This window comes from Salvelinus sp. IW2-2015, linkage group LG11, assembly GCF_002910315.2.
Source record: "Salvelinus sp. IW2-2015 linkage group LG11, ASM291031v2, whole genome shotgun sequence".
Classification (NCBI taxonomy): domain Eukaryota; kingdom Metazoa; phylum Chordata; class Actinopteri; order Salmoniformes; family Salmonidae; genus Salvelinus; species Salvelinus sp. IW2-2015.
Window position 1 is genome coordinate 32,074,564 of NC_036851.1, and position 18,602 is coordinate 32,093,165.

Consider the following 18,602-nt stretch of genomic DNA (forward strand, 5'->3'; position numbering starts at 1 on the left):
AGAGATAAAATMAATCACTAACCTTCTATTATTTTCATCAGATGACACTCATAGGACTTCATGTTACACAATACATGCATGTTTTGTTTGATTAAATTCATATTTATATAAAAAAATCTGAGTTTACATTGAGGCGACTAGATTCACTAGTTGCAAAAACATCAAGACTTTGCATAGCCACATCGTTTCAACAGAAATACTCATCATAAATATAGATGATAATACAAGTTATACACATGTAATTATAGATATACCTCTCCTTAATGCAACCGCTGTGTCAGATTTCAAAAAAACTTTACGGAAAAAGAAACCTACGTTATAATCTGAGACGGCGCTCAAAAGTAAAACACCACAGCCACAAAGATGGCGTCAACATAAACAAGAAAATATATGATAAATATTCCCTTACCTTTGATGATCTACATCAGAAAGCACACCAGGAATACCAGGTCCACAATAAATGTTCGGGAAAAAAATCAGTTATTTATGTCCAAATACCTTCTTTTGTTAGCGCGTCTGTTTACATATCCAAACGCTAATTCTGGTCAGCGTTATATCGGACAAAAACTTCAAAAAGTGATATTACCGGTCGAAGAAACGTTTCAAACTAAGTACACAATCAATCATTAGGATGTTTTTAACATATAGCTTCAATAAAGTTCCAACCGGAGTATTCCTTCTTGTCTTCGTGAGCAATGGAACGTAAGTGACTTCCACGAGGAAAAAGCATGATCAGAAAATGGCTGCTTGATGGACACCTGACTGATTCTGCTATCATTCTCTCCCACAACATCATAGAAGTCTCATTATAATTTCTATTGATGGTTGACATCTAGTGTAACCCCTAGGCAGTGCAACATCATTAATAGCTCAAGGGGATTTCTTTAGGGACTCTGGTGAATACATACAAGCTCAGATTTCTGACTTCCTGTTTTGATTTCAACTCAGGATTTTGCCTGCCAATATGAGTACTGTTAATCTCACAGACATAATTCAAACAGTTTTAGAAACTTTAGAGTGTTTTCTATCCAATAGTAATAATAATATGCAAATATTAGCAACTATGACTGAGGAGCAGGCCGTTTGATATGGGCACCTTTCATCCAAGCTACTCAATACTGCCCCTTCAGCCATAAGAAGTTTTAAGCAATCCTTAATATTGAACAGGTGAAATAGAATAATGTCCAAATAGATGTGTCCCGGTGCAAATAAACTGGTATGCAACAGTTCTCTTTCATTGAAGTGAGAAACATAATGTAAACATTTGAATTGATACAATTCAGCAGTGGATCCATATTTATTAGCTATATATAGGCTATAGTACATTGTATCAACGCGTTGGATGGTTTGTAGCACCACAACCAATTAGAATCCAGAACTTGTTATCGTCATCTGGTGACGTAAAAAGGAAGCGACCGAAAACGAACACCGTTGGAGCGAAGTACATACGTCGTTGGTACATTTCAATCTAATCACTGAATAGTTCAATTAAAACAAAATGAGCGTGTCGATGCCCCAGAAGCGATATTACAGGCAGCGAGCCCACTCGAATCCAATGGCAGACCACACGTTTGAATAGTGAGTCACTCGTCAGTCCGTTTGGTAAAAGGTTTAGCAAGCTAACTGTTAGCTAGTTAGCTAACGCATGTTGCCCGCAAAATTGGCCAAGCTTCTAGTCGATGCACTACTGTATGTTTGAATTCATTTAACACCACAGCTTTATTGAGCAATAAATTGTCAAACGCAAAACGTTCTCTAAACTAGATTGCTTTTACGCCTCCATGCTTCCGTATGGAGTTTGTGTCGCTTGTTTAGATGCCAGACGACGGAACAGTCATTTTACAAGTCAGAATGTTGAATAAACTAATTTCAACCTTTTCAAAATATCCATAGGAAAGTAAGTATCATTAAAACGACTTTCCAAAACGCGTGGCTTTCGGTTTGTTTATCACTTAACACAAGCTCACACTACTAAGCGAAAAGTTTGTTTAAGAAAAGTTTGTTTATTAATAAAACTTTKATGTGGATATTTTTTCCAAAATTTCCAACGGCATAAAGATCAACCAAGTGGACAACCAGCAGATTAAGTTCAAATGACAGTTTATACAACATTCTGGCTACACAAGACCAATGGTATACATAAATCATTGCACAAGACACATTACGAACATGTAAATGGATTAAAGGCGTTTCCTAATCCACAAGCTAGCTTGCTTTTATGTCAGTCAGGAAGCTGGTATTAAAGGCTACTTTTTGTAAACGTAAAGAAAATACTGCATTGGATTAGAAGTCAATGTTGCTGATGTCATTTACATCAGTTTCACCTCGTGCTGGTAAACATTTGCTTAGGTCTGTTGATTTCATACACATTTTTACCTATTTCACCATGACCTCTCCTCAGCCCTGTCTGTCCAGAGGACATGGACTGGTCCCAGCTGTACCCGGAGTTCTTCAGCGATCACCAGTCGACCCAAAAGGCTGCACAAGTGGAGTTTGCAGACATCGGCTGTGGATATGGGGGACTTCTAGGTATGGGATGATCTTCTAATCCATGATATTTCCTCACCCTTGTTACCCTAACTCCAGTCTTTATCATTCTCATGCTTACTAACAAAATACTAAACCATCATTTGTTGATGGAGGACTGTCTGCCCTACACTGAAATTATGTGAGTGAGATGGTCCTTTTTATGTGTTGTTTTTGGTTGTTCCATCTGAGGGTGCTGTTGACTTAGAACATGGTCAAGAGATTTGGCTTGGAAGGTTCTTTCATTGTACACTCAGTAACCAGTTCACGAAAATAGCTTGCTCCTACAGACAGTGAGTCACGACCAGCATTGAGGCATTCAGTTACTGTTCGCTTGAACATTAGAATGGCAAAACGACTGACCTAAGCGACTTTGAGGGTGGTATGATCGTCGATGCCAGGCGCGCCGGTTCCAGTATCTCAGAAATGGCTGGCCACATGGGCCTTTCACACACGACAGTGTCTAGGGTTTACCAAGAATGGTGTGACAAACAAATAAAATCAGTCAGTGGAAGTCCTGTGGGTCGAAGGAGAATGGAAAGAACCGTGCACACTAACAGGCGGGCCACAAACAGGCAAATAACGGTGCAGTACAACAGTGGTGTGCAGAATGGCATCTCGGAAATCACAACTTGTTGGTCTTTGTCACGGATGGGCTATTGCAGCAGACGACCACACCGGAATCCACTCCTATCACCTAAAAACAAGAAGAAGCAACTTCAGTGGGCACACGATCACCAACACTGGACAATTAAGGGCTTGTAAGTAAGTATTTCACGGTAAAGTCTACACTTGTTGTATTCGGCGCATGTGACAAATTACGTTTGATTTGAATTGAGTGAAAAAACATTGCCCAGTCTGACGAATCCCGGTTCCTGTTGTGTCATGCTGATGGCAGAGTCAGGATTTGGAGTAAGCAGCATGAGTCCATGGCCCCATCCTGCCTGGTGTCAACGGTACAGGCTGGTGACTGTGGTGTAATAGTGTGGGGAATGTTTTGGCCTGGCACACGTTAGGTCCCTTGATACCAATTGAGCAACGTAACATTCCCCCTAAAGAATTCAGTCTGTTCTGGAGGAAAAGGGTAGTCTGACATGGTACTAGATGGTTGTACCTAATAAATTGGCCACTGAGTGTACAGTATATTCTCTGTCTATATTCCTGGATTAACCGAAAATATCATATTGTATGGTATTTTCTCTGTGAATTTTTATTAGAATCCCCATTAGCTAACGCCGTAACATTAGCTAATCTTCCTGGGGTCCAACACCAATTAATAAGACATTAGGAACAATTACAAATTAAGACTTTACAAACTTTCGCCTATTTATTGCCTTACCTCCGTACTTCATTTGCACACACTGTATACAGATTTTTCTGTTGTGTTATTGACTGTATGTTTGTTTATCCCATGTGTAACTCTGTTTTTGTCACACTGCTATGCTTTATCTTGGCCAGGTCAGTTGTAAATGAGAACTTGTTCTCAACTGGCCGACCTGGTTAAATAAAGGTTAAAAAAAACTAAAAAAACTTTACAAACATTTAACAAGTAGACAATACAGACAATTAAAATACCTGACAGGAAACACATTTAACATTCAGTTGATGCTTTCTATTTCCTGTCCGGTCATATGGTCTATTGAATTAGATGTTTTTATTTTTTTCCTGGAGGTGGATTTACTTTTTGCCTGAGAAATATGGATTGGTAAAGAGTTCCATTTAGCTATGGCCCTATATAAAACTGTCGATTTAAGGTGATTTGTCCTTGGGTTGTCTTAGATGCCCTGAATGTACCTGTCTGGTTTAGTGGTTATGCATGTTGCTAGTATCTACTAACTGGCCCGAAAAATAGTTTTTTTTTTGAAGAATATAACATTCCTAAAGAAAATCATAAGACTGGATAGTAATTTGTTTTCAATGTGACGCCATGAGAGATTCTGATGCATTTGGATAATATTCATACAGATATAGCTCATCTGCCAGCCCTGTTTTGAGCCATTTGGAGCTTTTTTATATCTTTCTTTGCTGCAGATATAAAAAAGTTCAAATTATTATGCCTCTGATTTGAATATACAGAGAAAATAACCTATAGCGATTAATGCAGGGAAAGCAATCTAATCGTATTTGTCACATGCGCCAAATACAGCAGGTGTAGACATTACTGTGAAATGCTTACTTACGAGACCTTTCCCCAACAATGCGGCGTTAAAAAATTTGCAAAATTTGCAAAAAAGGAAACGGTAGCACAATAAAATAACGAGACTATATACAAGGAGTACTGGTACGAGTCAATGTGAAGGGGTACTAGGTAATTGAGGTAATATGTACATGTAAATTGGGGTAAAAGTAACTAGGCAATCGGGATAGATAATAAACAGTAGCAGCAGCGTGGAAATGTGTGTGTTGGAATGTCAATGTAGTATGTGTGAGTGCATAGAGCCGGTGCAAGAGAGTCATTGCAAATGGTAAGGGTAGCCATTTTATTAACTGTCAAGCAGTCTTGTGGGTTGGGGGTAGAAGTTGTTCAGGAGCCTTTTGGTCTCAGACTTGGCAATACTGCATACTGTGCGAATCGGAGTATGACTTTTCAACATTCAGTATACTCTCCTTTTCCACAGCCATCATTATCATAATAGACTGTTTTAGTGGTTCTTGCAACTCTTTTTTTGGCCACCTGTTCCCGGGTCAGATTAATAACCTACCTCCTCTGTGTCTCAGTGGAGTTATCCCCGCTCTTTCCAAAGCAACTGATTCTGGGCCTGGAGATCCGTGTCAAAGTGTCTGATTATGTCCAGGACCGTATCCGCTCCCTGCGTGCAGCAGAGACGGGCAGCTACCAGAACATCGCCTGCTTACGGAGCAACGCCATGAAGTACCTGCCCAACTTCTTCTCCAAGGGACAGGTACTTAACCGTTCCTTCCCCTTTTCTGTCATCTTTTTCCCTTTTTTTCTGTCATATTTTCCCCTTTTTTTATGTGAAGTGTACTGTGACAAATTTGTTTGTAAAATACACTTTAAATAAATGATGATGATGAATGACGTAGCCAGAGACCATCGGGGGTTGTCAGCCACATAACACTTCTGCCTTGCCCCTGTATCTGTTGTGTGTATATTTATTTGTAGACACGTCTGTCAAACACCTCACCTCTAAATAGTACTGCACTTAATCCCTTCAGGAAGTTTTCAAAATGTTTTGATGCCTGGTAAAGATGCTCAAATTCAAATGGTGTTTGCTACACTTTTGTACAGCTTTCTGACCATTGGGCATTGAGGGTTTGTGAAGCTATCCAGCGTAGTAATTTTTAAATAAAGTGTCCTTCCTATCAACCAAAATATAAATATTTCTAAACTAGAAATGTCTGTTTTAGGTAGTTTACAGCCCTCTAGTGGCAACAATAGGAAGTGTTTGATCAGCAGCACTAGTTATCAACATGACAAGTACAGAAACTTAGTTCTCATGTCTATACCGGAGAGTAACAATGGCTAATGATTTCCAAACCTTATGTCACAACCCAGAGATTTTAGCCTCTAATGAATTTCTCAACAAAGGTGACGCCGTGCCAGTGACCACATGCCAGGCGTCACATCAACTGAGCATAGAACTATAAACTAATCAGTATTTTACAGCCTAATAGTGGAGGGTTTATCCTTTCAATTCAACCCAATTAATCAGAATGACTTTGATAAAACAAGCACTAGCTTAGCCTACATAGTGGAACCTCCAGTACCAGGACTGAGTAACCTAAATCAAACTTTGTAAAGCACATTTAAAAATCGCAACACCGATTAAAGTGAAGAAATTACATGTAAAAGCAAATAAGAAATAAAATGTCACATTTTCCTTCAACTTCTTGTGTTGGAGTATAGCTCCTAGGCTGGGTTTGAATAGACACATTGACATGATGTGAGACATAGCAGACAGTAGTACATCAGGTAGGAGACAGTAAATGTGTTGATGCCGGGGGCTGACAACTGAAAGGAACGCGAAAACTGTCGATTTTATCTATGGAAGAAATACCCCACAGTACTATTTTTACCGTCTTGGCTGTAATGACATCATTGAGACCTGCCCATTCTGTGTAGAGGATTAAGTGCTTTGGAAAAACACAGACCGACTGACACACACGCTCTCTGTCATATGTACACACATAAACGGGAGCCCCTGAGCGATATTTGCACACCCACATGCATGATGTCGTGTGGGTAGAAACGGCGCTATACTCCCCAATATGGCTTCTCTCTTTGTTTCCCCTCAGTTTTTTTATACTGTGCCAGAGCACTAATTAAAGTGTCGTTTTTTCCATTTTGTGAAGAGCGGGGCCCAGTCTCAACCCCCCTGGGGCGACGGCAGTCCTCTGTGATTATCCCCCCGTTTTTCTGTCTTTACATTACATTATTTATTTGAATTAATAAAAAAGAGTGAACTGGAACAGTTTTTAATATTGCAACCAGACTAATAGTTGTGTACATCTTGTCAAAGGGAGGGGGACTTTATCTTAATAAAAATCACTTAGAGGGAATTTCCACCTTTACAATCCGGGCTGCCTGACAACTGACACAAAAATATTATGAGAACTACAGAGAGCTGACTCTATAATGACTTGATAGACTGGTTTGAATAATAGCCACTTTGATACAACAGAATATTTAGCACCATAGTCCTCGTTTTCACAAACTGGAAAAGTAGTACCAGAGAAAGTATAAGCTGGAGGACTTAATTTATCTGTGTTTCTTCACTGAGGTCAGTTGAACTTGAGATGCTTGGTCTGTCTGTCTGGTCTTATTTGCATTGTGACCATTTTGTTTTGTTGATTTCTCTGTTCAGCTCAGTAAGATGTTCTTCCTGTTTCCTGACCCGCACTTCAAGAAGACCAAGCACAAGTGGAGGATCATCAGTCCCACTCTGTTGGCCGAGTACGCCTACACACTGAGAGTAGGGGTAAGGACAGAGCATAGTACGCCTACATTTACATTTTCGTCATTTAGCAGATGCTCTTATCCAAAGCAACTTACAGTTAGTGCATACATCTTAAGATAGCTGGGACAACCACATATACACAGGCATAGCAAGTACACTTTTCCTCAAAGTAGTCGAGGTGAGGCGGGGGATTATTTAAGATACTCTTTGAAGAGGTAGGGTTTCAGGTGCTTTCAGAAGATGGGCAGGGACTATGCTGTCCTAGCTTCAGAGGGAAGCTGGTTCCACCATTGGGGTGCCAGGACAGAGAAGAGCTTGGACTGGGCTGAGCGGGAGCTTCTATGGGAGGGCCAGAGGTGGCAAAACGGAGTGAGTGCTCAGGTTGGGGTGTAGGATTTGAGCATAGCCTGAAGATGGGGAGGGGCAGTTCCTCTTGCTGCTCTGTAGGCACACACCATGGTCTTGTAGTGGATGCGAGCTTCGTCTGGAAGCCACTGGAGTGTGCGGAGGAGCAGATAAGTTGCAGGGGTTTGATGGCGCAAGCGGGAAGCCCAGCCAACAGCGAGTTGCAGTAGTCCAAACAGGAGATGACAAGTGCCTGGATTTTCCTGTGTGAGGAAGGGTCGTACTCTACGGATGTTGTAGCGCATGAACCTGCAGGAGTGAGTCACTGCTTTGATGTTTGCAGAGAACAGGGTGTTGTCCAGTGTCACGCCAAGGTTCTTTGCACTCTGGGAGGGTGACACTGTGGAGTTGTCAACTGTGATGGAGAGATCTTTGAGCGGGCAGGCCTTCCCCGGAAGAGAGGCTCCGTCTTGTTGAGCTCGAGGTGGTGGGCCGACATCCAGGCTGAAATATCTGCCAGGCACGCAGAGATGTCAGAAGGGGGAAGGAGAAAAGTAGTTAAGTGTCATCCGCATAGCAATGATAGGAGAGACCATGTGAGGATATGAAAGAGCCGAGTGACTTGGTGTATAGAGAGAAGAGGAGAGGGCCTAGAACTGAGCCCTGGGGGACACCGGTAGTGAGAGTATGTGATGCAGACACAGTTCCTCTCCACGGCACCTGAAAGGAACGGCCTGCCAGGTAAGATGCAATGCAAGAGTGTACAGAGCCTGAGACGCCCAGCCCTGAGAGGGTGGAGAGGAGGATATGATGGTTCACGGTGTCGAAGGCAGTGGATGGATTTAGGAGGATGAGAACAGAGGAGAGAGAGTCAGCTTTGGTAGTGCGGAGAGCCTCTGTGACTCAGAGAAGAGCAGTCTTGGTTGGAGAAAGAGGTCAAGGCGTAGCCTATACACTGAGAGTAGGGGTAAGGACAGAGCACAGCGAATGGGCGGGGGGTTCATCAGGGGCACCCAAAGTCAACAGTTGATTTAGGGATGTGGTTGAGCAATGGGTCTTCAGTTCCCTTTTCCAACAACAAGACATATGAGAGGACAGTACTAGCTACATTGCATACATGGCCTGGAATTTACTTAACCCTCACTTGCTCTCTATCCTGCTCATTTGTCTGTTATCCCCCCCGCCCCCCKCCCCCCCCCATGTTTCATACCTGTCAGATTTGTGTGGGGCTCTTGGTGTCAGTTCACTGTGGCAGCGAGGAGAGACTGAGGATTGGGAGAACAATGGGAGTCTTGTTTGTGTGTGTGTGTGTGTGCATGTGGGATTTTAATGTGCTCACGTGCGTCCGTCTGTAGGCTCTACCATTACACTCAGCAGCACTGACACAGGGCCTATGCCAGACACTGATCTCCTCTGGGGGGTGGAGAGAAGAGCTGTCTAGAGAATTTCCTCTACGGCAATTTAGACTACAACATCGATCCGCCCCGAACACACCCACACACCTCCATCACACCCTCCCCCCGCCTCCATGGCTCCCTACCTCCTGGCCTCAACTTGAACGCTGCATCACTGAACTAACATGCGGGCACTGTGCAAATCTATGCCATCGCTTAGTTTTCCAAGAAAGCCCTGTTCTAATTATACTATCTGTCCACACTCCAATGTAAACTACAATGACACAGGTTATAAACCTTGATGTTGGCTTTGGGTTATTTCTGTCCTTTTGAGGAAAAAAAGAAACCTTTGCTCTTCAAAGTATTTAAGGCCACCACACTAAAGCATGTTTCAAAGAAAATGTTATTGGTTAAATGCTTACTTATGAGCCCGTTCCCAAAAATGCAGTTTAAAAAGTGAGACAAATAGTAGCACAATAAAATAACAATAACGAGGCTATATACAAGAAGTAACAGTACCGAGTCAATGTGCAGCGGTACGAGGTAATACAGTATGTACTGTACATGTCGGTAGGGGTAAAAGTGACTAGGCAATCAGGATATATAATAAACAGAGTAGCAGCAGCGTATGTAAAAAGTGTCTGTCTGTGGGGTCAATATGCATGTGTGTGTGAGCTTATGTAGTGTGTGTGTGTTGGCGTGTCAGAGTAGTATGTGTGTATTCATGGGTAGAGTGAAGTGAGTGTGCATAGAGTCGGTGAAAAAAATGTTGCAATAAATAATAAAGGGGGTCAATGTAAATAGTCCGGATAGCCAATTGATTAACCTTTCAGCAGTCTTATGGTTTGGGAGTAGAAGCTGTTCAGGAGCCTTTTGGTCGCAGACTTGGTCCTCCGGTACCGCTTGCCATGCGGTAGCAGAGAGAACAGTCTATGACTTGAGTGGCTGAAGTCTTTGACAATTTTTGGGGCCTGGTATAGAGGTCCTGAATGGCAGGGAGTTCGACCGCAGTGATGTACTGGGCCGTACGCACTACCCTCTGTAGCACCTTGTGGTTGGATGCCGAACAGTTGCCATATCAAGTGGTGATGAAGCCATTCAAGATGCTCTCAAGGGTGCAGCTGTATAACATTTTGAAGATCTGAGGACCCTGACAAATCTTTTCAGCCTCCTGAGGGGGAAGAGATGTTGTCGTGCCGTATTCACGACTGTGCTGGTGTGTTTGGACCATGTTAAGTTCTTACTGATGTGGACACAGAGGAACTTGAAGCTCTCGACCCGCTCCACTTTTCGTGTAAAATGTTGAAAGTTAATGGGAAAATGGGAAACCAAGGTCATATTCATTAGTACACACTGTTTTGCAGCGGAAATTAGTTTCTTATTGGACAAGTTCAGGTACTCCCTCCCTGTTTAGGTTAACTTTTTTCTGTCGGTTTGGTTTCTAGTGAAACTAGATTGATACTTAAAGTAAAGTTAAGTCAGTTTGTATGATGATTGTGTTTGTCAGTCACGGGCTGCACTGTAAAGGAGCTTAAAGTGACCGTTCACTCTAAAATCAAAATTTGTCAGATGTTTGCAGACCTCGTGGTTTAATTTTGATGATCCCGCTGTATGCCTCAACCCCAAATGAATGTAAAAGATTTGACACTGACTAAAATGAGTACCTTCAGAGACTAAATTTAGGTGTTTTAAAAGCTAATTCCCGGCAGTTTTACACATTTAGCCTGGACTGTTCTTGTGCTATCTGAGTGACTCAAACTTTCAAACAAAATCAATTGGGACCCAATGCCATGAGAATTAATTCTGAATGCATCATATAGGGAATTTTATATTCTCCCTGACTGTCTAGCTTTTATTTAGGTGATTGTTAGTTCTTATTTAACAATATATAGGTCCATTATATTTACTACATACTTTATATCTGGTTGTAGTCTAAGTTTACACTAAACTTTTACCATTAAATAAAAGTATTTATTTTTATTTATTTTTTGTAGCCCGGGGGAAAACACAAATAGCGGCCCGCCCTTGACTTTTCTATGCAGAAAAGAACCCTGGCCTTATAATATGGTGCTTGTTTTTCCCATTCATTTGGAATTGAGTAACAGATTGTGGGACGTGAACTCATCTCAACATTAGTTCGAGGGCCGGCAAACCGTGCCAATATATCCTCCAAAAGCCGGCTTTGAGGGCATTATCACTTTTATACGACGGGTTACCAACATATTCAAATAATGATTTACATATTTTCATTACAAATGTTATTTTGATGAATTTATTCATACTATTTAATCCGTCTACAAGATATAGTCCCAACACAAATCTAGGGTTGTTACCCAAGCCGGCTGGCCGTTCGTTCTATCGGTTTGGTTGCTAGAGATGCGACCCAGTTGTTCAGTCTTTTTGTTCTGTATCTATGGACGCGGCCAAGTCGTTCATTCTAAATGTTCAATTACCATACTGGCTGGCAACGTTCTTATCCCTTACTTGCTAGCTAGCCAACTATGGCTAACTTACAGTCACGTCAAAAAGTGCAGCCTGATTAGCAGCAAAGTAGCTGCATTTGAATTTGTTTAATCTGTTTTCTAGTGACATTTATTTGGACACATCCATAACAATGAGCTAATGAGGCATGATTTCAGCTGGAATAGAATATTTGCTCACTCGTCAGGACACTTTTGTTCAGAGGAGCTAGCCAACAACACAGCTAACACAATCACTTCAAACTCAAGCTGGAAAGACTGCAAACTAGCTGCACTTGATGCACCTTATACAAAATGATGTAGCTTATTCATGATTTCAACTGGCTGAGAAAAGCTGCCTGCCTGTCTGTCTCGTCCCGACACGTTCATTACTGTAGGATAGCTGGAGATCGAATTTGAATATTGAAACAATGTTGCAAATGTCAGAGACAGACAGCAGGGTTTATACAAATCGGAGCTGTTAAAAACGAAATGTTAGTCTAAAAGAAATGTGAGAATGTCTAGATGCTTTTTAAAGTGGAGATCAAGTATAAATTGCCTGGTTGGGCTGATGAGGCAGCGGATTGCGCAGTCAGATGGAACAGAGTAAATAGGCATTTTAACATCATCGATTTAGCCGCTGATAACTTGTGGAATAGACACCGGCTAGAATGCGGTTTTAACTGCATTCAGGATCAGTCCCACCCATTGTATAAACGTTAATTATGAGGACATTGTGTTTAACTCTTGTTTTGTGTTTCCCAGGGTTTGGTGTACACCAACACAGATGTGGAGGAGGTGCATCTCTGGATGGTAAAACACTTCAGTGAGCATCTGCTGTTCACACGGGTCCCCGATGCAGAACTGGTACGATGACTGACATTTTAGACAGTCCTCAACAATTAATATTGATTCTGTTTTTACTTATGTAATACTTTGTCATAATATTTGTCATAGAGAAGCCAACCTTGAACTCCATATAAGCAAGTGAGAAATTGATTTTAACAAAGAAGTGAAACTCCTTGGGGCCAGAGTTACACAAAGCAACTTTCACGCAAATTTGGTTGCTAGCAACTGAGTTGCTTCTTGATTGCTTTGTGAAACACTCCCCCAGCAACTAATTTGCAACTTGTTTGCATACAGTTGCAACTTTGTGCAACTAGTTGTGTACTGCAACCAATCAAAGCAAATGCTTTTGTAACATGATCCATTCGAAGGTTCGGAAACTCTAACCCCGTTGTCATGTCAACAACACAGCTGTCAGTGCTATGGTAAACCCGCGATCAAGGTGGACACAAGACATTCGGTAGCTAGTTTGATAAAACAGTGCTGGCATTTTCAAGTTGTACAGACAGTATTTTGTCTAAATCAATCATACAATAATGAAATGGTTGGAGAAACAAATGATTTGTGAAATCATGATGTAATGCAGCAGATGACAATGGGTGAGTTTAGAATTCTCAAACCATATGGAGGAATGATATGACAAAAGCAGCTTCAATTTGATTGGCTGTTGCATTTCTTCTTGTATCAGCAAATTTGCTTGTAATTGTCACTTGCAACTAAAATTGCGTGAAAGTTGCTAAGCATAACTCCAGCCTTACGTTCAGAACTAGATTTTTGTGATGTCCAACAATTGTAAAAAATCTTCCTACCTTCCAATTTGGAAAACATTGTCAACATACTTGCCAGTATCATCATTTTTTTTAGGCCGTCACAAATATTATGATTTGGAAACCTGGTAAATGAGACAATCAACAAATAGTAATTTTACTATTAAAACCCCCAAAATAGTCATGGTAATTTTGGGGTAGCACTCTTCAGACCCTTCAAAATTGTCCCTTTGTTTGGCAGGTTGATGATGTCATCATCAGTCGCTTGGGAACATGCACAGAGGAGGGGAAGAAGGTGCAGAGGAATGGAGGGAAGAACTACCTGGCAGTTTTCCGGAGGGTAGAAGACCAAAACTGAAACCCCGGTATTACAGACATATCTGTTGGATGAACTGAACTTTTTGCCTTGCTGATAGGAGTACCAGCTCTTCCCATGCAAGGACAGAAAAATGGATGACCAAAATGACTGCTAGCAAAGATTGTCTTATATTGGCAAGATAGTCAAGTGACCCCTCCTACAATGGAAATACATGTCCTCAAAGATGGAAGGCAGGCCGGAGGAGGCGAGATTAGGTGGGACCATTCTAGCCAATGAGAGGGCAGTGTGTGAACAACATGCCATAGAGATAGAAGACTCGTCTTTGTATCTATGCCATAATAGTGTCTGTGACAGCATGGGCATCTTCATTTTTAAAGTAGTCAATTTTTATCTTCTTCATTGGCTGATTGCTCCCAACTAATAGGAATCCCCACCCAGTTGACTACTTTAAAATGGTGTAAGCCCTCAATTGCAATTTCCATGCTAAAAATGGTTATATCCACGATGAGTCCTCTATCACTGACAACAGGCTGAAATGTTGTTAAAAGTTGCCCAAATGCCATGTCCACTTGTATCCGTTTATTCGTAACAACCAAAACAATTACGAAACTTCTATTAGATAAAATAAGCCATACGTAGCAAATAATCAATAAAAAAAGTGTTGACCAAATTCGACACTCATTGACTTTCATACAAAGATTCCTAACTTGGTGGGCTTATTTTGGGTTGAATAAAACCTCTCACTTTGCCTTTTCCTCTCTACAGCTAGGCTATCTCCAGGGGTAAAACTGGGCTTGTTCATCTTAAACTTTGGTTCATCCCGATTGGTGGACAGTAATATGAATGTGTGGTCATTGGTCAAGGGTTTAAATGGCCAAACTGAAGCATCCACCATGACCTTTTGTGCCTGAGTTGAGATTATTGTGATTATCTGTTTTATGTATTGTTTTTTTTAAACTCATGCAAGAAGATCAACACTTTAGCCATTATTTACACTCAAAACCTGTTGCTAATTAGACTGCTCACAAAGGCGTGCTAAGTTGGAGATTAATCTGCAATGAAGCTTTGTATTGATTCATTATACTTTCATGACAGCATGAATAAATATTTCTTTTTCTCATGCCACTTTTTCCCCCCACCTTTTTAATTGTGGGATGCAATCACTTGTTCCGACCATCTGCCAAACCTTGACTGCTATTTTGGGATTTTGGTTGAGCCTCCAAGGCTTTTTCTGTTCCAACTTGACAGGGGAAGTGTTGGTTTTGGCTTAGACCCGCTAGTGTTGGAGACTTCACCCTAAATAAAATGAGAGAAACATTGAAGTATAACAGTCATAGATGGAGTTTGAGGGAGACCAGGAGAGGCTTCAGCTAAAATGTAGAGGCTTCTTCAGTTCTTATTCTTCATTATCTGAAAAATCTGGAAGCATTTGCCAAATAATGTTAATTGCAATTATATAATGCAAAAGTGCATTGACTTCTGCATGTTACAATGGATGACACAGCTAATGGTATCCCAAATGTCTTTGGATACCAAAGAAGTAAGAAGTTTATTGAATGATGTGTATTGTCTGTAAATGTACTTAAGAATGCACTTGCTGTCTGAGACCTACAAGAATCATCCCATAACATATTCAGTTGGCTCTGTCCTGAGCAGGGAGAGGAGATTGGAGGCATCTGCTTCGAGCAGCATCTGTGTTCCAAATGTCACCCTATTCCCTACATAATGCTCTACTTTTAACCAGTGCCCTATGGGCCCTGGTCAAAATTAGTGCACTATTTAGGGATTAGGGTGCCATTTGGGTCACATCCAGTGGGCCCGTTTAAACTTGAAGTTGGACTTTGCCAGGACTTTGGTCCTTTCAATCCACACTGGTATATTATTCCTGAATCAGGATCAAATGTGTTCATTCAGCACACCTTGGACCATATGGTTTGAAGCATGTCTGTAGAAAAGCCAGAAACGGGATGGTGCAGGTTTGAAATAAGCCTGTTCTACCGCTGCAGGGGTTGTTGGCTAGAAACAGGACAGCACATGCCTCAATAGAGGAACTCCACAGTCAGGAAACCAGGGATGGATACAGTCTGAAATCTCAGGTTCCCTTTCAGTACTCTTGCTACAACACAACTATGGGCAGTCTCACTATCGCAACTTTGATTGAAGAACAAAAATCCCACCTGACAAGGCCAATGAAATCTGTGCCATAGGTGATAAGCGTGAGGCTCAGATTAATTCCTTAAATTCTTCTGCTCTTCACCTCATTGTGAGCAGGAACGATTCAAATATAATTTTATTGGTGAAATGGGATGCCCTTAATAACCTTTCTAGCGCAGGCGTTCCGCTAGCGGAACCCCTCTACAACATTCCGCTGAAAAGGTAGCGCGGGAAATTCAAAGATATTTTTTAGAAATATGTAACTTTCACACATTAACAAGTCCAATACAGCAAATGAAAGATAAACATCTTGTTAATCTACCCATCGTGTCCGATTTCAAAAAGGCTTTACAGCGAAAGCACAAGATATGATTATGTTAGTTCAGAGCCAAGTAAAAAAAACAGCAATTTTTCAAGCCAAAGAGAGGAGTCACAAAAAGCAGAAATATAGATAAAATTAATCACTAACCTTTGATGATCTTCATCAGATGACACTCATAGGACATCATGTTACACAATACATGTATGTTTTGTTCGATAATGTGCATATTTATATCCAAAAATCTCAGTTTACATTGGCGCGTTACGTGCAGTAATATTTTGATTCCAAAACATCCGGTGTTTTTGCAGATAGCCACAGAAATCCCAGAAATACTCATAATAAACATTGATAAAAGATACAAGTGTTATTCACAGAATTAAAGATAGACTTCTCCTTAATGCAACCGCTGTGTCAGATTTCAAAAAAGCTTTACGGAAAAAGCATAATCTGAGTACAGCGCTCAGAGCCCAATCCAGCCAAAGAAATACCCGCCATGTTGGAGTCAACAGAAGTTAGAAATAACATGATAAATATTCACTTACCTTTGATGATCTTCATCAGAATGCACTCTCAGGAATCCCAGTTCGGCAATAACTGACTGATTCGTTCCATAAAGTCCATCATTTATGTCCAAATAGCCACTAGTTGTTAGCGTGTTCAGCCCAGTAATCCATCTTAATGAGCACTGCGTCCAGACAAAAACTCAATGTTCCGTTACAGGTCGTAGAAACATATCAAACGATGTATGGAATCAATCTTTAGGATGTTAACATAAATCATCAATAATGTTCCAACCGGAGAATTACATTGTCTGCAGCAAAGCATTGGAACGAAAGCTAACTCTGTCGGGAGCGTGCGTCACGAGCCTGAGACACTCTGCCAGACCCATGACTCATTCAGCTCCCATTCCCACCTCCTTTATAGCAGACGCCTGAAACAAGTTTCTAAAGACGGTTGACATCTAGTGGAACCCTTAGGAAGTGCAACTTAACCCCGTAGACACTGTGTATTCGGTAGGCCAAGCTTTGAAAAACTACAAACCTCAGATTTCCCACTTCTGGGTTGAATTTTTGTCATGTTTTCGCCTGCCATATGAGTTCTGTTATACTCACAGACATAATTCAAACAGTTTTAGAAACTTCAGAGTGTTTTTTTTATCCAATACTACTAATAATATGCATATATTAGCATCTGGGACAGAGTAGCAGGCAGTTTACTCTGGGCACGCATTTCAAGCAAACAGGTTATTAACCAACAATGCATAGTTTTAAAAAAGTAAGAACAATTTGCTAAATAAACTCAAGGAGAAATAGTAACACAAAATAACAATAATGAGGCTATAATAAACAAGGGGTACCGGTACCGAGTCAATGTTCGGGGTACAGGTTAGTCAAGGTAATTCAGGTAATATGTACATGTAGGTAGGAGTAAAGTGACTATGCATAGATAATAAAGAGTATCAGCAGTGTATGTGAATGTGTGTTTGGAGTGTCAGTGTAGTATGTGTGATTGTTTGGTTAGTGTCCAGTGTGTGTACATGGAGCCTGTGCAAGAGAGTCAGTGCAATAAATATGAATAAAATAAGGGGGTCAATGCAAATAGTCCGGTAGTCATTTGCTTAACTGTTCAGAAGTCTTCTGGCTTGGGGATAGAAGCTGTTAAGGAGCCTTTTGGTAACAGACTTGGCTCTCTGGTACTGCTTGCTGTGTGGTGGCAAAGAGAACAGTCTATGACTTGGGTGGCTGGAGTCTTTTGACAATTTTTAGGGCCTTCCTCTGACACTGACTAGTATATAGGTCCTGGATGGCAGGAAGCTCAGCTCCAGTGATGTCCTGGGCCGCCTTCTGGTTGGATGCCGAGCAGTTGTCATATCAAGTGGTGATGCAACCAGTCAGGATGATCTCGATGGTGCAACTGTAGAACTTTTTCAGTATCTGAGGTCCCATGCCAAATCTTTTCAGTCTCCTGAGGGGGAATAGGCATTGTCGTGCCCTCTTCACAACTGTCTTGGTGAGTTTGAACCATGATAGACTCTTAGTGATGTGGACACCAAGGAACTTGAAGCTCCACTACAGCTCCGTTGATGTGAATGGAGGCGTGCTTGACCCTCCTTTTCCTGTAGTCCACGATCAGCTCCTTTGTCTAGCTCACATTGAAGGAGAGGTTGTCGTCCTGGCACCACACTGCCACATCCCTGTTGGCTGTCTTGTCGTCCTGTGATCAGGCCTACCACAGTTGTGTCGTCTGCAAACATAATGATGGTGTTGGTGTCGTGGGTGAACAGGGAGTACAGGAAGGGACCAAGCATGGACCTCTGAGGCGCCCCCGTGTTGAGGGTCACGGATGTGTGACGGATGACGGATGCGTGACGGATGTGTTGTTGCCTACCCTCACCACCTGGGGGCGGCCCGTCAGGAAGTCCAGGATCCAGTTGCAGAGGGAGATCTTCAGTCCCAGGGTCCTTAGCTTAGTGATGAGTTTGGAGGGCACTATGGTGTTGACCGCTGAGCTGTAGTCAATGAACACCATTCTCACGTAGGTGTTTTTCCAG

At 41.6% G+C, this 18,602-nt stretch overlaps 1 protein-coding gene across 3 annotated transcripts; it reads left to right on the forward strand.

Annotated features, from left to right (window-relative positions):
• Window positions 1-1,394: 1,394 nt before the first annotated feature.
• Window positions 1,395-14,700, forward strand: mettl1 (methyltransferase 1, tRNA methylguanosine). Of its 3 annotated transcripts, none has more exons than XM_023996780.2 (6): window positions 1,395-1,578; window positions 2,402-2,529; window positions 5,245-5,429; window positions 7,353-7,466; window positions 12,409-12,510; window positions 13,498-14,700. In XM_023996780.2, the coding sequence occupies exons 1-6, from the start codon at window positions 1,499-1,501 to the stop codon at window positions 13,612-13,614; spliced, it is 726 nt and encodes a 241-aa protein (XP_023852548.1). In that variant the 5' UTR covers window positions 1,395-1,498; the 3' UTR covers window positions 13,615-14,700. The 3 variants fall into 3 exon arrangements, with proteins under 3 accessions (XP_023852548.1, XP_023852550.1, XP_023852549.1); XM_023996782.2 differs by lacking the exon at window positions 1,395-1,578 and adding an exon at window positions 1,639-1,897; XM_023996781.2 differs by lacking the exon at window positions 1,395-1,578 and adding an exon at window positions 2,064-2,133.
• The last annotated feature ends 3,902 nt before the right edge of the window (window positions 14,701-18,602 follow it).